This window comes from Trachypithecus francoisi, unplaced genomic scaffold, assembly GCF_009764315.1.
Source record: "Trachypithecus francoisi isolate TF-2019V2 unplaced genomic scaffold, Tfra_2.0 Lachesis_group5, whole genome shotgun sequence".
Lineage (NCBI taxonomy): Eukaryota > Metazoa > Chordata > Mammalia > Primates > Cercopithecidae > Trachypithecus > Trachypithecus francoisi.
This window is the reverse complement of record NW_022681470.1, coordinates 101,606,596-101,634,059: the sequence shown is the minus strand read 5'-3', so window position 1 is coordinate 101,634,059 and position 27,464 is coordinate 101,606,596. Positions and strand designations below refer to the sequence as shown.

At 42.2% G+C, this 27,464-nt stretch overlaps 1 protein-coding gene across 6 annotated transcripts in view; it reads left to right on the top strand.

Moving 5' to 3' along the window:
* Positions 1–27,464, top strand: part of LOC117075461 (myomegalin) — a 276,182-nt gene that overhangs the window by 70,334 nt on the left and 178,384 nt on the right. For 3 of the 6 annotated variants that reach the window (XM_033197849.1, XM_033197848.1, XM_033197852.1), the window contains exon 4: positions 8,245–8,355. In XM_033197849.1, the coding sequence (XP_033053740.1) occupies positions 8,245–8,355 (111 nt within the window). Of the gene's footprint in view, positions 1–738; positions 762–7,868; positions 8,356–27,464 lie in introns of those variants that run through there. The other 3 variants (XM_033197847.1, XM_033197846.1, XM_033197851.1) reach the window with 3 other exon arrangements.

The following is a 27,464-nucleotide window of genomic DNA, read 5'->3' as shown; positions in this document are numbered from 1 at the left end:
TACCGCTTCTGTAGCACAAGGCAGAGCTCTCAGTCTCAACAGGTAGACTCTTATTACCTTTTAGGGCTACAGGAGAGCTGGTGGGCATTCTGAAATTCTTCAGAAAGTAATAGCTCTCTCACTGGCCTTTGCTAGGAGTGTTCCTATGAGAAAATGTGTTTTAAGCACAGAATTTCAGGATGGCCAAAGGTCTTAAAAGCCCTCTAGATCTAACTCCTAGCTGATGTGGGAAATGTTTTAACAGTATCCCTGACAGGTGATTCTTTAGTTTTGGTCAAGCCCCTTTTGTGACACGAAGTTATTCTGTCTCATGATGTATGTGCTCACTAAAAATCTGATGTATAGACATATGGATAGAGTGTGGCCGTATCTTTATTGCATCTAACTTTACTAGAGAATTTATCCTTATATCTAATTGATAACTGCCTCCCTGTAATTCCTCCTTTCATTCTCTTTAAAATAGTTTTTTAAAAATTATAAATTGTTTTACAAACAACAGGAATATACAAAGAATAATTAAACACTTGTCCATGTATTGAGTATCTAAATGGTGGCAAACGTTATTTTTAGTTTATTTGTCTCAGGTGAAGAAACAAAAGTGAGCATTACAGATACGGTTGCAACCTTCTTAGTATCCTGCCCACATCCCAGTCTTCTGACTGCCTTCCTATAGTTAACTATTAAGTAGTTTGCTCAAAATGACTCAGTGAGCATGCCTGTAATCTCAGCACTTTGGGAGGCCGAGGCGGGCAGATCACAAGGTCAGGAGATGGAGATCATCCTGGCTAACTCGGTGAAACCTCGTCTCTACTAAAAATACAAAAAATTAGCAGGGCGCGGTGGGGGGCACCTGTAGTCCCACCTACTCGGGAGGCTGAGGCAGGAGAATGGCATGAACCCGGGAGGCGGAGCTTGCAGTGAGCCGAGATTGCACCACTGCACTCCAGCCTGGGTGACAGAGCGAGACTCCGTCTCAAAAAAGAAAAAAAATGACTCAATGAGAAAAAAGGAGAGCCAGGATTTGAACGTTGCTCTTCTTAGCTCAAAGCTATTGCTCTTTTCACAATTCCATGCTACCCAACCTAGATAAATATGTATAATACTGATCATATTTATTGTCTATGTGTAAATGGATGTAAAGTGTCAAGGGTTACTTAAAGCACTTCTGTTCTTCTGTTTGCCATATTAACTTTTTTTAAAACATTTTTCTTTTCTTTCTTTCTTTATTTTTTGTGAGACAGAGTCTCGCTCTGTCGCCCAGGCTGGAGTGTAGTGGCGTGATCTCCACTCACTGCAAGCTCTGCCTCCCGGGTTCACGCCATTCTCTTGTCTCAGCTACTGCTGGGACTACAGGTGCCCGCCACCACCACACCTGGCTAACTTTTTGTATTTTTAGTAGAGATGGGATTTCACCGTGTTAGCCAGGATGGTCTCGATCTCCTGACCTCGTGATCCGCCCGCCTTGGCCTCCCAAAGTGCTGGGATTATAGGCGTGAGCCACGGCGCCTGGCCTTAAAATATATTTATGTTCAAGGAAGATAAAGATAAAAATTATCCACAGATACCAAATTAGTAGAGTTAAAATTGTGGAAGTTTTATTATATTTGAGAATAATTTGTCCATTAAGATGATTAATCATTTTTTGTTAGTGAAGCTTTATTTTTAGGAGAAAGATTGGTAAAAAATTAATATGTTTTCAAGTACATTCATTAGATTAGCTATCTGGGGGGTCTGAGTATGATTAAGCAAATGTCAAGCTGGGTTTTTTTAAAGGCAGACTTGACAGTTGGTTGTGTTAATGGGGCATGACAGGCAACAGCTGGTGGTAATCCTCCTCCTACTGTTGGCATTGATTGAGTCTTTATTTATGTCGTATTTCTAGTCTGGACTAGGACGTTATTCCAGGGGTAGAATGAAGAAATTAAGGAAAAAGAAGGGGAGAGCCATTAAGGTTTGCAAGAAACATTTTGAGACCAGAGTAAAGATATTAGATGTACTATGAGAAAAAGCAAGAACAAAGGTAGAAGCACAACCCCTTGCTCAAGAATCTGCAGTGTTTTATTTCCTAAGCAATGCAGAGGTTATCAACAGACAGGCCTGTATGCCGTGAGCTAGTAGGTTGCGTGTGCATCTCAGGTATGTGTGTTTTTGTTTGTTAAAGCTTTTTAAAATTTCTTTTCCAAGTTTCCACATGCAGCACTGATGTTTGTTAAAACTGCAAGGAAACAAGTAAAACGAAACCTAAGCAATACACAAAGAAAATAATCTTCCCGGTCAGCAGTTCCTGACCCTCCCCACCCCCACTGCCCTCCTCCCCACCTCCACTTCCCTTCCCCTAACTCTTGTCCAGATTGAGAGCCAGGATCCTGGAGGGGCAAACTCCAGGCTCCTCACCCTGACTTTCAAGATCTCCCTGAAACGGCTTTTTATTTCCCCTCATCTCTGTGTCCTATTTCAGGACAGTATGTGCCCTTTGCTTTGGCCTGGTGGACACTGAACTTTTGCTCTTGTTCCACCTGCCTGGACTGCCTTGTGTTCTCCCCACTGCCTTTCCAAGCTCGACTCATCCTTTGAGAGATAGAGTCTTGTTCTCTCGCCCAGGCTGGAGTGCAGTGGCATGATCTCTGCTCACTGCAGCCTCCACCTTCCAGATTGAAGCAATCCTCATGCCTCAGCCTGCTGAGTAGCTAGGACTAAAGGCACGTGCCACCATGCCTGGCTGATATTTGTATTTTTAGTAGAGACAGGGTTTCACCATGTCGGTCGGGCTGATCCTGAACTCCTGACCTCATGTGATCCACTCACCTGGACCTCCCAAAGTGCTGGGATTACAGGCGTGTGCCACTGCGCCTGGCCCAGTTTTTACTATTTGTATAGTTCATATTGTCCTTTATATTTTGTCATATATGTTTGTTCATATTTGTTCAGAACTGTTGTAGAAAGTCCAGATTCTGCATGATATATTAAAATGAGTCTGTTAGAATAATTTCTTTTACTTATAATCTTTTTATAAGGAGGAATGCTATTAGGTGTGCTTTTTATCCTAAAACATCTACATAATCTTGTGTATAGATTAAGTTGTATTAATCCAATGAGAAATAAATCAGCAGGTTAATTACTCATCCATTCTTTTATTCAACAAATATTTATTGAGCACCTGCCGTGTACCAGGCACCATTCTGGGCACTGGTGACACAGCAGTGAACAAACCAAGAAAACACCCCTTTTTCTCAGGAAGTTTACATGCTGGTGGGGAGAGACAGACAAGAAACAAAACAAATAAGTACATGTAGTATTTTAGAAGGTGATAGTGCTATGGAATAAAAAACAATGAAGGGGGAATCCGAGAGCTGGGATGAGGCACGGGGTGCCTAAATAGAGTATTCACTTCACCGAGAAGGTGACATTCAATCAAAGATGAAGAAGGTGAGGAGAGAATCCTGCACCTACCTAGAGAAAGAGCAGCCAGGCAGAAGGGTCAACAAGTTCAAAGGCATCGAAAAAGAAACCTTCTCTTGCTTCCTGTTTTTGAGAGACAACAAAGAGAAACAGTGTGGCTGGAGCAGAGAGCAGGGGGAGCGTGGTAGGAAGAAGTAGAGGAGGTAAGAGGAGAGGTGAGAAGAGGTGTAGGGCCTCAGGCCTTGCAGTCTGGTGAAGGGACATCACCTTTCACTCTGTGTTAGATGGGAAGCCGGGGGGGCTCTCCAGCAGAGGAGTAATCCGACGTATTTTAAAAGGGTCACTGTGGCTGCTGTGCTGAGAATAGACTGTAAGAGAACAAGAGTGGGAGCAGGAACACCAGTTAAGGGGCTATTCAGGTCGTGTAAGGAAAAGATGGCAGTACTGTGGATCAGGGTGGTAGAAATACCAGTGGCAGTAGCGGTAGTATAACATAACATATATATATATAATATATATATAGTAGTATGATAGTGTCTATATAATATAGTATAATGTATATTATATACATAATACAACAGCTATAACATATACATATTATACTACCATATATGTTATTAATAATATACTATTATATATAGTATATATAGTAAGATTTGCAGACAGATGATATGTAGGAGAGAGAATGAATCAAGAATGATTCAAAGGTTTAGGCCCAAAAATCTGAAAATATTGACTTGTTACAAATTGAAAAAAGGTGTAGTGAGGGAGGAGCATGTTTACTGGGAAAGATCAGGCATTCAGTTTCAGATATCACAAGTATGTGAAGTCTAAATTCAAGCAGAGATTTCTACTAGGAAGTCAGATATCAATTGGAGTTCAGGGAAAAGATCAGGGTGGGCATATAAACTTAGAAATTTAAGTGAACAAAACGTCCTTTTTTTTTACCTATTCTAGAATAAGCGTTCTACCAAATATAGTTTCTTTGGGACTATGAAAATAAACCTTTTTCATAGTATTGGAAAGCTATGAGAATAACACAGATGAGCCAGGCCATATATAACAAAGCAAAACGTACGATATTTATGGAATACTGACATATTCATTTATTCCACAAATATTTAGGGAGTGCTTCCTGCATATTATGCAATAAGAATACAAGGACACAAAATATGCCTTGTCAACCCTCAAAACACTCTAGCTGGGTTGAGGTCATTGTAAACAGACTGTGGCAGCACAATGGGATGAATGCTGCTGGAGAGGTCTCAGGTTGTTATGGAAGCTGTAGAAGTTTATGAAGACATATTAGTCATTGACTTTTTCCTTGGGCAGCTTCAGACTAGTTGGAAAGATCAAACACACAAAAAGTCGCATAACTCTAAAAGATGTAAATAACCTTCAAGATAACAGAAGCCACATCATAAGGCAGCAGATGAACACTTGTTGAATGTTAATATCTGCCTTAGAGTTCAAAAGAGGAAGAAGTCGGCCGGGCGCGGTGGCTCAAGCCTGTAATCCCAGCACTTTGGGAGGCCGAGATGGGTGGATCACGAGGTCAGGAGATCGAGACCATCCTGGCTAACACGGTGAAACCCCGTCTCTACTAAAATACAAAAAAAAAAAACTAGCCGGCGAGGTGGCGGGCGCCTGTAGTCCCAGCTACTAGGGAGGCTGAGGCAGGAGAATGGCGTAAACCAGGAGGCGGAGCTTGCCGTGAGCTGAGATCCGGCCACTGCACTCCAGTCGGGCGACAGAGCGAGACTCCGCCTCAAAAAAAAAAAAAAAAAAAGAGGAAGAAGTCTTTCCAGGCTAGGGTAACAGGAAAGGCTTTGCTTGGGTGGAATTTGGGAACATTCAAGTTGAATGATCTAAGCAAAGAGTTGAATATGTAGGGCTAGATCTTGGGTGAGAAGAGTTGGTTGGAGATTTGGGAGTTGTTTCAAAGGTGAAAGTATAGCCCTAAAAGTGGATAAAACCTCCATGGAAAAAAAAAATGTGAACAGAAAAAAAGTAGAAGGAAAAAGTAGAAGGCTAAGGACTTACTATTATTTAAATACCCACTTTCAGGAGCTGGCAAAAAACATAGAAAAAGGAGCCAGAGAGATAGAAGAAAAAGACATCACAGAGGAAATAGGCATAAATGTCCAACAGAAATCTAGGATGCATAAGAATACCCTTATGCATGGATTCATACGCAGTTTTACTTCCTGTAAAACTTACATGAAATTATCTTACCTGATAAAGGAATCTAAGTTGACAGCCAAAGCATGATTAAACACTAATCTAGACTCTAGCAGTCTGGCTTCCTTTGAGCAAAATGGAGGTGATAATAACTGGGTTATCACCTTGAAGAGCTTAGACCAGGAAAGGGCCTTAAAAATCACTAATTTTGGCCGGGCGTGGTGGCTCATGCCTGTAATCTCAGCACCTTGGGAGGCCGAGGTGGGAGGATCACAAGGTCAGGAGATTGAGACCATCCTGGCTAACACGGTGAAACCCCGTCTCTACTAAAACTACGAAAAATTAGCCGGGCATGGTGGCGGGCACCTGTAGTCCCAGCTACTCGGGAGACTGAAGCAGGAGAATGGCTTGAACCCGGGAGGCGGAGGTTGCAGTGAGCTGAGATTGCACCACTACACTCCAGCCTGGGTGACAGAGTGAGACTCCATCTCAAAAAAAAAAAAGGAAAAAGAAAAATCACCAATTTTTAAAGTGAGGACAGTTAGGCCTCTAGAGAAGTGCACGCCTACGGTCGATAACATAGCTATTTAGTAAGAGAACTGGGAATGGAAAGGTTATTTTGAGTTGTTTTAACTTAGACTTTTTTCTTCACTGTCTCTAACTAAGCCTAATTGGCATTCTCTTATTCTAAGAATTCAGATTTAGTGAAAATAGTTAAATGAATTTTAAATGTGTAGTTTTTTTTTTTTTTCAAATGGTAAATATTTTGGCTTGCCTATTTTGCCTATTTATAATCTAAATCTATTTGGGAAAATGCTTCACTCTAATTATGCCCTCCTGAGGCCACTTTATCCACTCAAACCTTTTCTAGCTTTCAAGGCAAAGTGTAAATTCAACTCCTAATGCAGCTTTCTCTGATCACTCCAGTAAGAACTGACTACCCTTTCTTACGGGCTCCCCCAGGGTCAACGTTTTTCAAACTTAGGCTGAAACTTCTTAGTGGGTCATGAAATCCATCTGGTGGGTCACTCCCAGAAAAAGAAATAGGAAATATCAGGGTACATCACACGGAGTGATGGTGACAATTACTTTTTGAAACACTTCAAGTAAGAGTGTATGCATATGTACTAGATTGCAATGTAACATGTAAAAGTTGAAAAGCACGGTTTTAGGGGATCATAATGTAAAACACATATCTTAACATGTCATGACCAGCTGTATGGCCACGTAGCTCTTTCAGAGTTGGGACTTTATTGATCTATATATCCCTCATGCCCAGTGTCCTACCTGGTGGGTACTCAGGAGTTGTTGACTGGAATGATTATGAAGGTTTGAGAAGGAATTGGAAGACTGAAAAGCAGGTAGGTTGGGGAGGAAATGAGGGCTTGAATTAAGTGTAAATTTTTTAGTTTCCTTTACCTTGGATGTTAATGTATTTTTTTTCAACCTGATATTATTGCCACCAAGAACCCGTGTTTGGTATCTGTGCTGTGGGATTGTCTCCCATCACCTTCAATGTAATGTGGTATAAATAATACTTCCTGCTAATGTTGCAGCTGTCACTCAAGGATCTTAAATTACTTTAGGAGCAAGATCTGTGATGAGTGTCCGGCTCCACTTGGCAGGTGCCAGAGTTAAGAACCAGCGACTGCCTGAAATCTTTGGGCTCCAGGATGACGGCTCCCTCTCTGTCATCCTCCCGCACTCTCTTCTGCCCATCCCTTCTTCCATGGAGGGAGGATCCCTTGACCCTGCCTCTTTCTGAACTTTGTCACTGGTTAACAGAAGTCTGCAAAGATTCCCCTGAGCTAGAAGATTTGCTCTTTCTTTGTGGGTAGCTATGGTGTGTTTTGGGGGGATGGCTCATGGCATTAAAGGCTATTAATTGAACTGCCTCAGAGCTCGAAAAGCTTGGGGCTGAAAACTGCAAAGGAACTCATTAGAGGTGAGCTCTGGATTATCAAAGGAAATCGAGACTCCTCTGGTTGGTAGCTCTTTGAGATTTGCACTGGACAGAAAAGGATATTTGACATGTGGTTACCATTTTGTGGGCCATTTTATGTACCTGTGGTTTTTTCTGTAGCAACCTTATTTCTTGCTTCTGGCCACACTCCTTTTGGTCTTATAGTCTAAATCAGCCACAAGTCACTTAAATACCCCCTCCCCACCCTTTATTTCCTTCTCTTCTTTGCAACCTCGCTGTCACCTTGAATTACTCCCCTCTGCCTTTCCTGGAAGCTCTTGGGGGTCATTCTCTCTTTTCCGAGAAGCTGTTAACTGCCTACAGTTGGGCCTGGGAGGCTCCAGGAGGGTGACAGCAGAGTCCTGGCTTGGAGTCGGGTTACACCACTTGTGTCTGAGTTCACACAGCATGTTCCTCTGTCAGAGATTCCGCAAATATCTCCCTGAGGTAAAAAAGGAAAGTGTGCTGCACTCCAGCACCCAGAGCAGTGAGCCCAGTCCTGAGTCCCGGAGAGAGCTCCAGCAATAGGGGCCATGTCGCCATAGCCCCAGCCTCTCGGTCCGCAGCCTCAGCAGCGTCCCAGCCGGCTGGCTTCATGCTGCGGGGCAGCTGCACCATGTTCCTGGGTTGAGGGGGCAGTCGGCCACGCTCCTCCCCATGGGTTGCCCATCATGTCTAATGGATATCGCACTCTGTCCCAGCACCTCAATGACCTGAAGAAGGAGAACTTCAGCCTCAAGCTGCGCATCTACTTCCTGGAGGAGCACATGCAACAGAAGTATGAGGCCAGCCGGGAGGACATCTACAAGCGGGTGAGTACAGGGGCCCGCTTCTCCAGGGCAGGGGCAGGGGCAGGGGACGGTTTGGCCTGCCAGTCAGTCGCCATTCCAGGCTCTTCCTAGCTGGTGCTGTTCTAGTCAGCGAGAGAGATGGGGTTTCGTCCAGCTCTGGTCACCTTAACAACCTGTGACCTTGGACAAGCTCATTTCACCTCTCTGGTTCCTGCTTTCTGCTTTCCTTCTCTGTAAAGAAAGAGGGCCGGAATAAATCAGAGGCTCTCTCAAACTCTGACGTGGAATGGTGCGGAACAATCACCTTGGGAGCTGGTTTAAAATGTAGATTCCATGCCTCACCCTAGGGATTCCGATTTAGTAATGTGGGGGAAGGTGGGGTTAGAGGGTGGGGCTGGGGTGGATATTTGCATTTTTAAAATTTATTTATTTATTTTAGAAACAGGTCTTGCCCTGTTGCTCAGGCTGGAGTGCAGTGTCACCATATAGAGCTGAAGCCACCAACTCTTGGGCTCAAGTGATGCCTTCTGGCTCAGCCTCCTGAGCAGTTGGGACCACAGGCATGGGACACCAGGCCCAGATAATTAAAAAAAAAAAATGTTGGCAGGTCACAGTGGCTCATGCCTGTAATCCCAGCACTTTGGGAAGCCAAGGCAGAGAGAGGGCTTGAGGTCAAGAGTTTGAGACCAGCCTGGCCGACACGGTGAAACCCCATCTCTACTGAAAAAATACAAAAATTAGCGGGTGTGGTGGCACGTGCCTGTAGTGCGAGCTACTTGGGAGGCTGAGGCAGGAGAATTGCTTGAACTCAGGAGGCGGAGGTTGCAGTGAGACAAGATTGCGCCACTGTACTCCAGCCTAGGTGACAGAGCAAGACTCTATCTCAAAAAAAAAAAAAAAAAAAATCGTACCAAAGGGTTGGCACTATGTTTTCCAGGCCGGTCTCAAACTCCTCGTCTTTAGATCCTCCCACCTCAGCCTCCACAGTTGTTGGCATTATAGGCATGAGCCATTTTGTCTGGCAAAATATGCATTTTTATGCAAGATCCCCGAGGTGGCTCTGAAGCAGACCCTCTCCAGGTCATACCTCTCCTAGAGAAAGGCCCTTCCTAGCTCCAGCTTGGTGGGACAGAGAATGATGCTGTGGAGAAAAGGGCAGGGACTAAGGGTGTTTCTGTTCCTTGAGAAATTCATGTTTGCTTTTGAAGATGACTATGCAGATAAGCTTTTAAGACAGAATCTTAGGCATTTTCAGTCTTTGGAATAGCTTGCCTTAGAATGAAGAAGAGAGTAACCTGTGGGATAGCAGTTGGCCTGGGTGGAGTGGGAGGGGAAATGGCCGGTTCCTTGATGGGAGGGCTATCTTGATTGACGGGTCAGTGATGGGGTGGGGAAGGAAGATCTACTGGATTAGCTGAGCTGTGGGTGAGATAGGACAACACCTTGGTAAGAGGACATTGGGCTATGGGTTATGAAAATTAAGCCTCATAGCTGGTCACCACAATATTGGTTTCCTCAGCCCTCTCTGTGTCTGCACAAGCAGGACCTGAAGTGGCCCAAGTGACTGGGGACTGGTTGCCTCTGACCTTATCAGAGATTCTAACTCTCCAACTGTTTACCCCAGAGGACTATACAAATATCATTTTCTATGTGTGCCCTGTCCTGTCAAGAGGATGACTGGGAAGCATTACAGGCTGCTAGATAACATCTTGGATCAGGGGAATAGCTGGTGTCTATGAGACCCAAATTATTATTTGGTAAATTCAATTAATGTGTATAGCTAAATCTGGGGAATTTAACCCTATTTCCTGTCTCTCCTGCATTTCCATGTTTTAAGTCCAAATTTTCCAGAAGTTGGTCCATATTCACCTTTTATCTTTTATGTAGCTATATAATGAGTGTCCCTCATTGGAGCTGCCAGGAGTCAAGAAGGATATTGCCAAGTGAGGGCTGGTAACAGAAAGATGGCGAGAGACGGAGGATGAGTGGAAGGATTTGCCTTAGGGTAGGAATAGTGAATGGATTTGTTCACTGTGCAGAGGGAGGAACTTTCCCCATTAACTGTCTTCAAGGCAAAGAAGGAAGGGACAATTTCTTAGGTAATTTGAGGGAAAGGAGGTTTTTTTTTGTTTTTTTTGTTTTTTTTTTTTTGAGACAGTCTCACTCTGTTGGCCAGGCTAGAGTGCTGTGGCACAATCTCAGCTCACTGTAACATCTGCCTCCTGGGTTCAAGTGATTCTCCTGAGTAGCTGGGACTACAGACGCCTGCTACCACATCTGGCTAATTTTTGTATTTTTGGTAGAGACGTGGTTTTACCATGTTGGCCAGGCTGATCTCGAACTCCTGACCTCAGGTGATCTGCCCGCCTCAGCCTCCCAAAGTACTGGGATTACAGGCGTGAGCCACTGCGCCCCGCCAGGATTTTTTTTTTTTAAAGCTTGAATCAGATGGCTGCCTGAATCATTTGGTCTCACTCTCTGCTCCACCCTAGCTAAAGATCTTTAGGAAACACTTTGGGTGAGGTGTGAGAAGGCACCATTTCTCACCTGGAGAAGTGTGATAAATGAGATAATTGGAGCTGCACAAGGTGTATGTGGGGGGGAGTGGAACACAGTATATTGTCACATGCAGAGAGGACAACTCTTTTGCTAGACTCTAGTATTGCCATGGGTCCCCCACAGGAAGTAGATATGGTCCTGTCTCTATCTAGTCTTACGTGTGAGCAGAGCTGTCAGGCAGCTACTGCATCATATGATTTGAGGGATCCAAACTACTGTATTCTCTCCTCTTCCTTCTCACCAAATGTTTGTTCAATCTGCCTGTCATATTAATTTTCTCATTTGGCTATGATTATTTGAAAAGCACTAAAGGCTTGTGTTAAAATGTTCTTATTACTTGGGAAACAGAACACATAAAGCCATTATCAATCATTCAGAGTTGAAATTAGTTTAGCACACTATGTCATGATGAGGGATTGATAGGAACTAGAGCAGTTCTGGTTTATTTTATTTTATATTTTGAGACAGGGTCTCGCTCTGTCACCCAGGCTAGAGTACAGTGGGACCGTCACGACTCACTGCAGCCTTGACCTCCTGGGCTCAAGTGATCCTCCCACCCTAGCCTCCCAAGTAGCTGGGATTATAGGTGTGCCACCACACTTGGCTAATTACATATATATATTTTTTTTTTTTTTTTTTTTTTTTTCCTTCGGAGATTGAGGTCTCACTATGTTGCCCAGGCTGGTCTCAAACTCCTGGGCTCAAGTGATCTTCCCACACTGGCCTCCTAAAGTGCTGGGATTACAGCCATGAGCCACCACAGCTGGCCACAGTTCTGTTTTGATGTAAAAACAAGGGATTCGGAAAACATTGCATGAGGATCTATTGTCAACCAGGAGACCCAGGCACACTACTTAGTCTCTCTGAGCCTGTTCCAGCCTCTGTAGGACTGGCACTAAGAATAATGCTACAGAAACTGAGAATTATTTTTTCTATGAAGAAATAGCAACCATGAAGATGAAATATCAAAACACTTCATAAACTTAATAACATCACATATAGATGAGAGGGTAGTAGTTATATTTCTACTAGTGGTTATAGTTATTATAAAATTTAAAAATGAGGACGAGGTTTGACTCTTTATAATCTCACCTTCATCATTCCCACAGATGTGTCTCATGTTCATTCTTGTTATTCATATTGTGATTCCCACAAGATTAAGAAGATTAATTAGCAGCAATGATGGTGAAGAGATGTCATGGGTAACGTGCCCAGTATCACATGGTAAATCGTGTGGTTCAGAGGATAATTGAGAGTACTGTTCTGTTACCAAACTTAGTAACAGAAGTTTGATTTTTCTGTTGCTAAGAAACAGAATTTTCTTGATTCTGATTTTTTTTTTTTAGTGTTGGAAGGACACTTCTTTAAAAAAATGTAGTAAAAACATTAAATCAAAGTCAACTGAGTTAGAATCTGCAATAATTTGAGTGCTGTATGCATGATTCTTTTTAAGAAAACCAATGCTTGTGAAACATATGTAATGGAAAGTCTATTGTGAGTAGTAATTATTTTATTGATGTGCGTATTTATGCTACTGGGAATTTTTGTTGAGCTGTTTGTACTTAAGAGTGAAAAATTACTCTTAGCGAGAAACAATCGAGTATTTGATTGACTTCAGGGACGGGAAATACTGGCAACTTTGGGAGAAGAGGACTGGAGAGTGGGAAGAGTGTATCCTTCTGTTTCCAAGTGACAAGTCTTCTAGGTAGTTGATTGAGGAGACTAAAATAGATATAATCCTTACTTGTAAATGGAAGCGATAAGGATTTTAAATTATAAGAGGAGTTGTCAAAGCTAGAGAGCTGTGTTAAAAACCTGAGTATCAACCTTAAAGCAAGTAAATAAAAAGGAAGTTAGGAGTTTCTCTCTTTCAAGCTGTTCAGAGAATTAAGAAATAATCTTAAGAATCATCCTGGCCATGAATTAATAAAATAGTATTAATTCATACACAAAAATTGGTTTCTTGAGACTGGCTACTTTTTTGTTGAGTGTTTATCCTGTAAGATTCAATTTTTGTAAATCATCATAATAAATTTTTTAAAAAGGAAGAGGCTGCTTACCCTCAGTACCAACAGAGTGGGACATATGCCTACATGATTAGGCACTGCTACCCCCTCTTGGTAGCAAACATTAATTGTAAGTTCAGTTTTTAGGGAAGACAATTTTAAACATACGAAGCAAGCAAAGGGGAAATCATTGCAGTACACGGACTGTGGAGCAAGATAAAGTGAGAAAATGTTGTGAGTGGTCCACAGCTGAGTATGGCCCACTCCTAGGGAGACTAGCTTGTTAGCATTTCTGGACTGCAGCTGCTGTGGTAAGTAATTTTTGGGTGTCAACTTGGCTGACTTCCTCATTGTTGATTGCCTAATCCTGCATTTTCTCATATTAGCCAAGTGTGTTGCCACTGGAATCATGTCTGATCCTGGAATTTATGAAATCCACTGCTGTGTGGTAAACACCCAGTCTCCAAACAGCACACAAAACCATCATCCACTGGGTTTTGGCCCCTGATGACTACTTGTCCAACTTGTGTGAATTAAGTTTCCATTCTTTTTTTTTTTTCTTTTTTTTCTGTTTGAGACAGAGTCTTGCTCTGTCGCCCAGGCTGGAGTGCAGTGGTGCAATCTCGGCTCTCTGCAAGCTCCGCCTCCCGAGTTCATGCCATTCTCCTGCCTCAGCCTCCTGAGTAGCTGGGACTACAGGCGCCTGCTGGGACTACAGGCGCCCACCACCACGCCAGGCTAATTTTTGTATTTTTAGTGGAGATGGGGTTTCACCATGTTAGCCAGGATGGTCTCAATCTCCTGACCTCGTGATCCGCCCGCCTCGGCCTCTGAAAGTGCTGGGATTACAGGTGTGAGCCACCGCGCCCGGCCCTTTTGTTTGTTTGTTTTTGTTTTTGTTTTCTTTTTTGAGACAGAGTCTTGCTCTGTCAGCCAGGCTGGAGTACAGTGGCATGCTCTTGGCTCACTGCAACCTCCGTCTCCCGGACTCAAGTGATTCTCCTGCCTTAGCCTCCCAAGTAGCTGGGATTACAGGCATGTGCCACCATGCCTGGCTAATTTTTTGTATTTTTAGTAGAGATAGAGTTTCACCATGTTGGCCAGGATGGTCTCAAACTCCTGACCTCAGGTAATCCACCTGCCTCGGCCTCCCAAAGTGCTGGGATTACATGCATGAGCCACTGAGCCTGGTGGGAAAAGGCATTTCAAACAGAAGAAACAATATACAAAAGCACAGAGGCGTACGAAAGCAATGTGCACTTGGCACACTCGAATCATTCAGTATGGCTAGATCATGTGGTTTGGAGGGCTTGTGGTGGTAGTAAGATGAGGCTGCAGGGGAGAAATCATGGAAAGCTTTGGACTTATCCATTCATTCATTAATAAACATTAGGTACCTGCTATGTTCCAAGTACTAGAAGTTGGGACTTCAAAGATGAGTAAACCACAGGTGCTAGAGTATAGTAAAAGGCAGTCACAGAGCTATGTACAAAGTGTAAGGAAACTCAAAGGGGGCACTTCTATCCCAAATGAATAGAGTGGATGGAAAGAAAATCTGCAAAGGATTCTTCGTGATGACCCCTGAACTTTGTCTTCAAAGGGGAGTAAGCACTAGTCAGTCAATGGACGATGAAGTGGAAGGACAGAGGTTTTGCCACAAGCAAAAGCCTTGAGGCAAGAAACCATAGGGTGCTTGCACAGAATTAGAAGTGGTTTAGTGTTGGTGGATTTAAGTAGTAGGCGAAGAATGAGACTGATATGACAGACACAGTCTTTTGTGCCATTTTAAGGGGTGTAGACTTTATCCTGAGGAAGATAAGGCACCACTGAGGGACTTTAAGCCGCAGGGAACCTGCTAGATCCCTCTGATGCATGGGAAAGGTGGATTAAAGAGAGTCAAGACAGGAACTGAGTGAGAACAGACTGGCCAAGCCAAAGAAGACGAAGGCCCAAATGAGGGCTGTGGCAATAGGAATAGAGGGGAGGCAACTCATCTTTAAAATATGTAAGAGGTAAAATATTTGTAGGATTTGATGATTGATCAGGATGGGAGAATGGAGGGAAAGGAATCAAGAGGAAGGCCAGGCTAAGGCAAGTCACTTTTTCTGGGCTTCTGGTTCTTTGCGTTTAAATGATTGGGCCGGACCAGGATCGACACACACATCCCTCCCAGATGAAGTCCTGTGATTCTGGGCAGGCAGCCTTTCTCTGGGAGCAGAGAAAGGAGGCTCTATGATACATGGGTGTTCTCACCCCAGCTTAGGTAGTTGCTTAAAAGAGACTCAGTTTCTCAGCTTCTCTGACAGCTTCTTAGGATGGGAGGTGGCAGGCAGAGCTGAGATGGCTTTAGAACTGCCAGCCAATGTCAGGGAAATCTAGTGCTGTTACCAGGTAGCCGGAGTTATAATTAGCCCAGTTGCTAGGGCAGGGCTGAGATTCTGTAAGCATGGACTGCCAGCAATAGCTTTTCCCTGCTGGATGAATTTACTTGTTTGAAAAAACAAAGTGGGTATGGATGGGGTGTTTTAAAATGTGTTTTAGATAATTTAAATTTTGCCCTAGGTATAGGACATGTTTAAAGCAGAAAACAGGTTTGTGTTGGGGCTAATCAGCATCTTGCCTGGGGCAGAAGGAGTGAGAAAAAATTCTACTCTGATATATGTTTGGATAGCTGGAAACAGACTTATTTTCACCTGAAGGAAGATAAGTAAGAACACAAAATCACTGTCTGGAGGTAGAGAGGATCTTGAAGATAATCTACACCATCCTTTCACTTTTTAAGAAAACCATTTATTAGGCCGGGTGCGGTGGCTCAAGCCTGTAATCCCAGCACTTTGGGAGGCCGAGACGGGTGGATCACGAGGTCAGGAGATCGAGACCATCCTGGCTAACACGGTGAAACCCCGTCTCTACTAAAAAATACAAAAAACTAGCAGGGCGAGGTGGCGGGCGCCTGTAGTCCCAGCTACTCCGGAGGCTGAGGCAGGAGAATGGCGTGAACCCGGGAGGCGGAGCTTGCAGTGAGCTGAGATCCGGCCACTGCACTCCAGCCCGGGCGACAGAGCAAGACTCCGTCTCAAAAAAAAAAAAAAAGAAAGAAAGAAAACCATTTATTTAAAAATAATTTGAGACTTACAGCTAAGTTATAAAAATAGTATAGAGTGTTCCCATATGCCATTCACTCAGCTTCCTCTAAAGAATAAACCCTTCATTTTAAAGATAAGATGACGAAAGCTCAGAACAGTAATTTGCCTAACGTCACACAGTAAATTAGTAGCCAAGCTGAGACTAGAATCCAGGAGTCCTAACTACCTGTTCAGGCTGCTTAGAATGACCTCTGGGATCTTCAACAAAAATTCAAGAAATGTAAGTGCTTGTCAGAACTTAGTTTTTCTTTCTTTTTGCATTGCTGGGCTAAAATAGAACCCGCGCAGCAGGAGCTAGAGTGATTCACGGATAGATGAATCTGCACTCTGTGCCCTACTGCCAAAAGAAAAGATTTAGTTCCTCAGCCTCCTCAGGAGTTTCATCCATGTTTTCAAAAGCCACTGTGAACATATTTTTCTCTTTTGCCTTGCTCCCTGCTCTGGCTTTTGCCATCTCATCTGATCAAGTTCAACTTCGCAGAGAAAGGTGGCTCTATGATACATGGAGTAGGCACAGAGGGGGCTGGTGCAAACTGGAAAGGGGCCCGCCCTATCATGTTCAATAGCAGCTAATCCACCCACACACCGACAGCAGTGATCCGACTTGGTACATGCCGTTCTGTGGAGAGCTAAGTAATAGTCATGTGGCTTTTTGCCAAGCCACTTTAGAAGTGACTTTGGACCACAGTGGGCAGTTACCATCCCTGTTATTTAGAAACTTGGCTTGATGAAGTGGGGAGTGAATGAAAGGCACAAGCTGCCTTGTAATGCCAGCTTTTCATCTCCCAGCCTCATGTAAGCCCTGCTGCTGTGAAGGGCTACAAGCCACCTCTTCATGCACACAGGGCTTTAGAAAGCCCACCCAGAGGCTTGGGAAGAGGAAGCCCTTGTTTAAGGTCCCTGGGTGAGTGGCAGGGAGGCTGCCAGCATAAAGGCTATGATCTGGAGCTGCAAAAGGAGGGTCTAGGCACCGGTCAAGGGTCTGAAGTCAATCATTTCTTTCAGGTCACTTTTTCTTGGTAAGTCTGAGATCTCCCTGAGAACACACAGGTAGCTGCCTCTCTCAGAGTTACTCCGTCAGACCTCCCACTCCAGATTCTCATCAGTCAAGCTCAGTATCTGCTCAATACAAAAGTAAATCTAGTCTTGCCCACTGTGAACTCCGAAAATTTGAGACAGGTCTCAGTTAATTTAGAAAGTTTATTTTGCCAAGGTTGAGGACACACACCCCTGGCACAGCCTCGGGAAGTCCTTACGACATGCGTCCAAGGTGTTTGGGGCACAGCTTGGTTTTGTACATTTTAGGGAGACATGAGACATCAATCAATGTATGTAAGAAGTACATTGGTTTGGTCTGGAAAAGCGGGACAACGTGAAGCAAAGGCAGGAAAACTTGCAGTGGGGCGGGGGCTTCTAGGTCACAGGTAGGTGAGAGACAAATGGTTGCATTCTTCTGAGTTTCTAACTAGCCTTTCCAAAGGAGGCAATCAGATATGCATTTATCTCAGTGAGCAGAGAGATAACTTTGAATAGAATGGAAGGCAGGTTTGCCCTAAACAGTTTCCAGCTTGAATTTTCCTTTTATTTTTTGTATTTTCATTTCCATAGGTTATTGGGGAACAGGTGGTGTTTGGTTACATGAGTAATTTCTTTAGTGGTGATTTGTGACATTTTGGTGAACCCATCACCCAAGCAGTATATACTGCACCCTATTTGTAGTCTTTTATCCCTCACCCACTCCCCACCCTTTCCCCCTGAGTCCCCAAAGTCTATTGTGTCATTCTTATGCCTTTGTATCCTCATGGTTTAGCTCCCACTTATGAGTGAGAACATACGATGTTTGGTTTTCCTTTCCTGCATTACTTCACTTAGAATAATAGTCTCCAATCTCATCCAAATCATTATGAATGCATTAATTTATTCCTTTTATTGGCTGAGTAGTATTCCATCATATATATATCCATCATATATACACATATATATATATATGATGGGTGTATATATATACTATAGATACACACCAGTTTCTTTATCCATGCATTGATTGATGGGCATTTGGTTTGGTTCTATGTTTTTGCAGTTGTGAACCGTGTTGCTATACGGATGCGTGTTCAAGTATCTTGTTTGTATAATGACTTCTTTTCCTCTGGGTAGATACCCTGTAGTGGGATTGCTGGATCAAATGGTAGTTCTACTTTTAGTTTTAAAGGAATCTCCACACTGTTTTCCATAGTGGTTGTACTAGTTTACAGTCCCACCAGCAGTGTAGAAGTATTCCCTGTTCACTGTATTCACATCTACATCTACTTTTTTTTTTTCTTTTTTTTTGATTATGGCCATTCTTGCAGGAGTAAGGTAGTATCACGTTGTAGTTTTAATTTGCGTTTCCCTGATTATTAGTGATGCTGAGCATTTTTTCACATGTTTGTTGGCCATTTGTATATCTTCTTTTCAGAATTGTCTATTCATGTCCTTAGCCCACTTTTTGATGGGATTGTTTGTTTTTTTCTTGCTGACTTGTTTGAGTTTGTTGTAGATTCTGGATGTTAGTCCTTTGTCGGATGTACAGATTGTGAAGATTTTTTCCCACTCTGTGGGCTGTCTGTTTACTCTGCTGACTGTTCCTTTTGCTGTGCAAAAGCTTTTTAGTTTAATTTAGTCCCAGCTGTGTATCTTTGTTTTTATTGCATTTGCTTTTGGGTTCTTGGTCATGAAATCCTTGCCTAAGCCAATGTCTACAAGGGTTTTTTTTTTTATGTTACCTTCTAGAATTTTTATGGTTTCAGGTCTTAGGTTTAAATCCTTAATCCATCTTGAGTTGATTTTTGTGTAAGGTGTGAGATGAGGATCCAGTTTCATTCTCTTACATGTGGCTTGCCAATTATCCTAGCACCATTTGTTGAAAAGGGCGTCCTTTCCCCACTTTATGTTTTTGTTGGCTTTGTTGAAGATCAGTTGGCTGTAAGTATTTGAGTTTATTTATGGGGTTTTCTATTCTGTTCCATTGGTCTCTGTGCCTATTTTTATGCCCGTATCATGCTGTTTTGGTTACTATGGCCTTATAGTGTAGTTTGAAATCACGTAATGTGATGCCTACAGATTTGTTCTTTTTACTTAGTCTTGCTTTGGCTATGCGGGCTCCTTTTTGATTCCATATGAATTTTAGAATTGTTTTTTCTAATTCTGTAAAGAATGATAGTGGTATTTTGATGGGAATTGTGTTAAATTTGTAGATTGCTTTTGGCAGTATGGTCATTTTCACAATATTGATTCTACCCATCCATGAGCATGGGATGTGTTTCCATTCATTTGTGTCGTCTATGATTTCCTTCAGCATGTTTTGTAGTTTTCCTTGTAGAGGTCTTTCACCTCCTTGGTTAGGTATATTCCTAAGTATTTTATTTTATTTTATTTTTTGCAGCTATTGTAAAAGGGATTGAGTTCTTGATTTGATTCTCAGCTTGGTTGCTGTTGGTGTATAAAAGAGCTACTGATTTGCATGCATTAATTTTGTATCCAGAAATTTTGCTGAATTGTTTTATCAGTTCTAGGAGCTTTCTGGTGGAGTCTTTGGATTTTCTAAGTAAACAATAATATCTTCAACAAACAGCGACAGTTTGACTTCCTCTATACCAGTTGGGATCCCCTTTATTTCTTTCTCTTGTCTTGCTCTGTCTAGGACTTCCAGAACTATGTTGAAGATAAGTGGTGAGAGTGGACATCCTTGTCTTGTTTCAGTTCTCAGAGGAAATGCTTTTAACTTTTCCCCAGTCATTATTATATTGGCTGTGGGTTTGTCATAGATGGCTTTTATTACATTGAGATATGTCCCTTGTATGCTGATTTAATCATAAGGGGATGCTGGATTTTGCCAAATGCTTTTTCTGCATCTATTGAGATGATCATGGTGATTTTTGTTTTTAATTCTGTTTATGTGGAGTATCACATTTGTTGACTTGTGTATGTTAAAAATCCCTGCATCCCTGGTATGAAATCCACTTGATCATAGTGGATTATCTTTTTGATATGTTGTTGGATTTGGTTAGCTAGTATTTTATTAAAGATTTTAGTATCTATGTTCATCAAGGATATTGGTCTGCAGTTTTCTTTTTTGGTTATGTCCTTTTCTGGTTTAGGTATTAGGGGGATGCTGGCTTTATAGAATGATTTAGGGAGGGTTCCCTCTTTCTCTATCTTGTGAAATAGTGTCAGTAGGATTGGTACCAATTATCTGAATGCCTGGTTACATTCTGCTGTGAATCCATCCGGTCCTGGACTTTTTTTTTTTGGTAATTTTTAAATTACCATTTCAATCTTGTTGCTCGTTATTGGTCTGTTCAGGATATCTAATTCTTCCTGATTTAAGCTAGGAGGGTTGTATCTTTCCAGGAATTTATCCATCTCTTCTAGGTTTTTTTTTTTTTTTTTTTTTTTGAGATGTAGTCTCACTCTGTCGCCTAGGCTGGAGTACAGTGGTGCGATCTTGGCTCACTACAAGTTCTGCCTCCTGGGTTCACACCATTCTCCTGCCTCAGCCTCCTGAGTAGCTGGGACTACAGGTGCCCACCACTGTGCCCAGCTAATGTTTTGTATTTTTAGTAGAGACGGGGTTTCAGCATGTTAGCCGGGATGGTCTCGATCTCCTGACCTTGTGATATGCCCACCTTGGCCTCCCAATGTGCTGGGATTACAGGGATTACAAGCTCCTGGAAACTTTATTTATCTTTTCAAAGAACCAGGTTTTCGTTTCATTTATCTTTTGTAATTTTTGTTTGTTCGTTTCCATTTCATTTAGTTCTGCTCTGATCTTGGCTATTTCCTTTCTTCTGCTGGGTTTGGGTTTGGTTTGTTCTTGTTTCTCTAGTTCCTTGAGGTGTGACCTTCGATTGTCTGTTTATGTTCTTTTAGACTGATGTAGGTGTTTAGGGCTATGAACTTTCCTTTTAGCACTGACTTTGCTGTATTCCAGAAGTTTTGATAGGTTGAGTCATTATTTTTTTTCTGTTTGAAGAATTTTTAAATTTCCATCTTGATTTCATGATCATTCAGGAGCAGATTAATTTCCATGCATTTGCATGGTTTTGAAAGCTCCTTTTGGAGTTGATTTCCCGTTTTATTTGACCGTGATCTGAGAGAGTGCTTGATATACTTTCAATTTTCTTAAATTTATTAAGGCTTGTTTTGTGGCCTACCATGTGGTCTATCTTGGAGAAAGTTCCATGCACTGTTGAATATAATGTATATTCTGCAGTTGTTGGATGGAATGTTCTGTATATATGTGTTAAGTCCATGTGTTCCAGGGTATAGTTTAAATCCATTGTTTCTTTGTTGACTTTCTGTTTCATTGACTTGTCTAGTGCTGTCAGTGGAGTATTAAAGTCCCCCACTATTACTGTGTTGCTGTCTATCTCATTTCTTAGGTCTATTAGTAGTGGTTTTATAAATTTGGGAGCGCCAGTGTTAGGTGCATATATGTTTAGGATTGTGATATTTTGATGTTGGACAAGGCCTTTTATCGTTATATAATGTTGCTCTTTGTCTTTTTTAACTGCAATTGCTTTAAAGTTTGTTTTGTCTGATGTAAGAATAGCTACTGCTGGGCCAGGCATGGTGGCTCATGCCTGTAATCCTAGCACGTTGGGAGACCAAGGCAGGAAGATCACCCCTGCCTGCACTAAACCTGTGCATACTAAAAATACAAAAATTAGCTGGGCACAGTGGCACACACCTGTAGTTCCAGGTAGCTGGGAAGCTAATGCAGCAGAATTGCTTGAATCTGGGAGGCGGAGGTTACAGTGAGCCAAGATCGTGCCATTGCACTCCAGCCTGGACTACAAGAGTGAAACTCCATCACAAACAAACAATAGTTACTTCTGCTTGCTTTTGCTTTTGGTGTCCATTTTGCATGAAATGTCTTTTTCCACCCCTTTACCTTAAGTTTATGTGAGTCCTTATGTGTTAGATGAGTCTCTTATGTGTTAGGTGAGTCTCCTGAAGGCAGCAGATAGTTGGTTGGTTAATTCTTATCCATTCTGCAATTCTGTATCTTTTAAGTGGAGCATTTAGGCCATTTATATTCAATGTTAGTATTGGGATGTGAGGTGCCATTCCATTCATTGTGCTTTTTGTTGCCTGTATACACTGGTTTTTTGAGGTTTTTTTTTGTTTATATAAATTGTATTTTTGTTTTATAAGTCCCATGAGATTTATACTTTAAAGAGGTTATGTTTTGATGTGTTTCCACGATTTGTTTCAATATTTGAAGCTTGTTTTAACAATTCTTGTAGCACTGGCATAGTAGTGGCGAATTCTCTCAGCATTTGTTTGTCTGAAAATACTCTATCCTCTATTCGTATATGAAACTTAGTTTCATTGGATACAAAATTATTGGCTAATAATTGTTGTGTTTTAGGACGCTAAAGATAGGGGCCCAATCCCTTCTAGCTTGTAGGATTCCTGCTGATAAATCTGCTGTTAATCTGACAGGTTTTCCTTCATAGGTTACTGGGTTCTTTTGTCTCACAGCTCTTAAGATTCTTTCTTTTGTCTTAAGATAACCTGATGACAGTGTGCCTAGGTGATGATGTTTTTGCAATAAATTTCCCAGATGTTCTTTGTGCTTCTTGTGTTTGTCTAGGTCTCTAGCAAGGTCAGGGAAATTTTCCTCAATTTTTCCCCCAAATATGCTTTTCAAACTTGTAGATTTCTCTTCTTCCTCAGCAATGCCAATTATTCTTAGGTTTGGTCATTTAACATAATCCCAGACTTTTTGGAGGCTTTGTTCATATTTTCTTATCGGTTTTTTGTTTTGTTTTGTTTTGTTTTTTTGAGACCGAGTCTCGCTTTGTCGTCAGGCTGGAGTGCAGTGGCATGATCTCAGCTCACTGCAACTTCCACCTCCCGGGTTCCAGTGATTCTCCTGCCTCAGCCTCCCGAGTAGCTGGGATTACAGGCACGTGCCACCACACCCAGCTAATTTTTGTAGTTTTAGTAGAGACGGGGTTTTACCATGTTGGCCAGGATGTTCTCGAACTCCTGACCTCAAGTGATCCACCCACTTTGGCCTCCCAAAGTGCTGGGATTACAGATGTGAGCCACCGCACCCGGCCTTGTTTGTTTTTCTTTGTCTTTGTTGGATGAGGTCAAATTGAAGACCTTGTGTTCGAGCTCTGAATTTCTTTCTTCGACGTGTTTGATTCTATTGCTGAGCCTTTCCAGACCATTTTGCATTTCTGTAAGTAAATACTAACACAGTATTTAAGGTGTCTTCTGGGTCCTGCAGGAGCAATCTGCTTCCTTCAGGGGGCCTGTGGGTCCTCTCAGGTTTTGTAATGAGCAAACATTCATGATACAAGCTTCCACATGCTTCTCTGTCCATCCGAGTCAGAGTTGCAATCTAGTCCTGACTTCCATCCACCATGATCCTGACTTTTCCTTTTAGCTTAGGGATTTTGGGAGCCCAAGATATTTTCCTTTCACACTCACCTAGCATAGTTGTATTGATGACAACAGGTTTGTCAACTCTCTACTTCAAAAATCAGGAAGTGCTGGGTGGAGAGCTGGATTCTCAGAGTCTTCCTGTAGCAGAGATCAAATGAAGGCAGTGAACTTCTGGGACTCAAATGAGCAGATCCCTTAGAGGTGGGGAGCAGTATTTGTTCTAAGGCTTGTTCTTTCTGACCTTTCTAGCCTGTGGGATTGTGGGGAAGCTCAGCTTACTGACAAAACCATTTAGGGCCTCAGAAGACTCTGAGGCAAGTTAGTAATAACCAGCGCCTGCCATCTTCTGCGAAGCTGGGGTGAAAGCACACAGGTTCCTTCAGCTGTGTGAAAGCTACGTTCTGTAGGGAGCACATAAAAGGGCTGGTGAGAATTGCTGCAGTTAGAGGATGGTGATGTCAATTAGGAATGGAATTCCACCTGAGGCTTTCTGAGTTGGCCTTCAATTGCTAGCTTCCAAATTTCTACCTCCTGTCTCCCTCCTCCTGTTTTCTCTACTGCTGCAAGGGGACAGGGTCTTTTTTTTTTTTTTTTTGAGACGGAGTCCCGCTCGTTGCCCAGGCTGGAGTGCAGTGGCGTAATCTCGGCTCACTGCAAGCTCCGCCTCCTGGGTTCACGCCATTCTCCTGCCTCAGCCTCCCGAAAAGCTGGGACTACAGGCGCCCACCACCACGACTGGCTAATTTTTTTGCATTTTTAGTAGAGAAGGGGTTTCACCGTGTTAGCCAGGATGGTCTCGATCTCCTGACCTCGTGATCCACCCACCTCAGCCTCCCAAAGTGCTGGGATTACAGGCGTGAGCCACCACGCCCGGCCGGGGACAGGGTCTTAACCGGTGCCTAAGGTTCTCGATATAAGATGCAGGAAAATAAATGGCCATAAGGAAAGCAGCCTGAGGACTCCTTCCCTGTAATTTGCAGCTACTTTATCTGCAGAAGAGGTTTCTGGACCCAGGTCTTGTCCCATCTTCTGGTATTAAATTCTTCCTACTCTTCGGCCCTTTCTGTCCTTCTTTGCCCCATATCCTCTACCCTCTTTTCTCAAATTCACTTATGCACATGGAAAGTAAATGCTAAATGCTTCTCATTTAAATGCTATAGAGGAAGAAATCTGTTTTGTGTTTACTGTGTGCCAGGCACCGTGTTATGCATTTTACACATATTTAATTTCAACCATATAATAGTCCTATGAAGTGGGTGTCTTGTTCCCATTTTCACAGGACCAAATTTGCCATTGATAGGCTCAGGGAGAGTACCTGGTATCCCAGCAGCGGTGTGGCCTCATTCTACAGTTAAGTAAGGCTTTGGTACATTCTTTAGAATTTAGTTAGTAACTCTTTCAAATGCAAATGATGTTTTCCAGTGAATAACTACATTGTGTTAGGTCTGACTGGAGACAAAGAAAGGGCCCTAGTAAAATGATATCTATTTTCATAGTGACTTTTGCCAAGATTGTGGGAGAAGGGGTGGCATTGTCTCATTGAGGTATCTGCAGTACAAGGTGGCATTGACCTCATTTTTACTCTTAAAACAGGTGCAACTTGCCATGTGCAGTGTGCCTAGGCTGTCCTTATCTCTGTAGGTTGCCCTGTTAGACTTGTGCTGAGTCTGGTTTGGAACTCCAGAATTCAAAGATAGGAAATTAGTCAAACGAAACTAAAAAAGCTAGAAAATGAGAGTTCTGAGAAAAGGGCAATGGAACTGGGATTTTCACTTTGAGGGGAAACAGACTTAGAGGTGACCTAATAGTGCCTTTTAGGTACCTGAAGTCTCAATATGTGACAAGTGGTAATTAGTTATTCTGTGTCCCTGCCGAGGATAAGAATAGGTCAATCCTAGTTTAAACTAAACATTAGGCTTCATTCATTTAAAAATATGTACTAAGCCCCTACTGTGTTCTAGATTCTATTGGAAGTGACTGGAGTATATATCAATATATTCATGTATAAGTCTTTGTTTTATTTCTTTTGGGTGAATACCCAGTAATGGAACTGTTAGGTCATATAATAAGCACATACAGGCATTCCCATCCTCATAGAACTTATATTCTGTCATGAGTAGACAGAAAATAAACAATAGATATTATAAATAAATAAAATACATAGACTGTTGGAAAGTGAAAGTCCTCTTGGGGCAGGGGAAGGAGGGCATTTAAATGCTTCTCATTTATTTCTGATCAGCTCTTGATAGAAAAAAAAATTGCTCCCTATTTAAATCCTATGGAAGAAGAAATCCATTTAGTGTTTACTATAAGCCAGGCACCATTTATGCATTTTACACGTATTTAATCTCAATCATGTAATAGTCCTATGAAGTGGGTGTCTTGTCCCACTTTGAAAATGAGCAAAGGTGTGGTGGCTCAAATCTGAAACTCCAGCACTTTGGGAGGCAGTGGTGGAGGATTGCTAGAGCCTAGGAGGTCAAGGCTGCAGTAAGCTGTGTTTGCATCACTGAACTCCAGTGATCAGACTGCACTCCTGGGCAACAGATCGAGACACTGTCCCAACTAAAAAATGGGCAAAGGACATGAACAGAAGACATACATGGAGCCAACAAATATTTGAAAAAATTCTCATGCTCAATATCACTAATCATTAGAGTTTCATCCATGTTATTTGTATCAGTAGTACGTTCATTTTTATTGCTGAGTAGTATTCCATTGTATGAATATAATACAATTTGTTTATTCATTCATTTATTGATGAATGTATGAGTTGTGTTCAGTGACAGGCTATTATGGATCAAGCTGCTATGAATATTCATATACAAGTCTTTGTTTTATTTATTTTGGGTAAATGCCCAGTAGTGGAACGGTTAGGTTATATAATAAGTATATATAGATTAAATATCTCTTATCTGAAATGCTTCAACAAGAAGCGTTTCAGATTTGTTCAGATTTTGGAATATTCACATATATGTAGTGAGATATCTTGGGGATGGGACCCAAGTCTAAACCTGAAATTTATTTATGTTTCATATATACCTTATACACATAGCCTGAAGGTAATTTTATTTTTCTCTTGGGGATGCTGAATAAACTGTGTTGTGTGCCTGCGTTTTTGCTGCAACCCTTCACGAGGTCAGGTACGGAATTTTCCACTTGAGGCGTCATGTTGGTCCTCAAAAAGTTTTGGATTTTGGAACATGCTGGATTTTGAGTTTTTAGATTAGGGATGTCCAATCGGTATTTCTGCCTATTTTCTAAATAGATACTAACTATTTTCCAAAGTGGCTATGCCATAGAAAATAATTTTTAAATAGCAACTTGAAGGAGATGATGAAGTTAGCCAAACAGAGAACTGGGGGAGGAATATTCCAGGCAGAGAAACATCAGGAAAGTCATTGTGGTTGACAAAGCACAATCAAGATTAAGCATGCTGGAAGATGAGGCCCCAGAGGGTATGGGGCTTGTGTAGTAAGTCCCTGTAGATGATTTTAACGACTTCGGCTTTTACTCAGAGGGACATGGGAACCTATTGAAGGGTTTTGAGCAGAGGAGGGGTCTAACAAATGCTAGTCCTGTCTGACTGTTGAAATGATAAATCTGGTTACAGTGTTGCAAACAGGCCATAGGAGAACAAAAGTAGACACCAGGAGTACTCTTAGGAAGACACTGCAGTAATCGTATGTAGGGGCTGATGGTGATCAGACTTAGGTAATAGTGATGCATGTGGGAACAAATGGTGAAGATAGCAAATCTAAAAGGATTTGTCAATGGATTGGATGTGGAATGGGAGAGAAAGAAAGGAATCAAGGAAAACTCCAGGATTTTTGGCGTAAGCAACTGGAATGGAGTTGCCATAACTGAGATAGGGAAGGCTATAGATGGAGGAGATTTGAAGGTGGAGAATAGGAGAATTTTGGAAATTTGGTGTGTAAGCTATTTGCTAGACATTTTATGTGGCAATATTAAGTAAGCA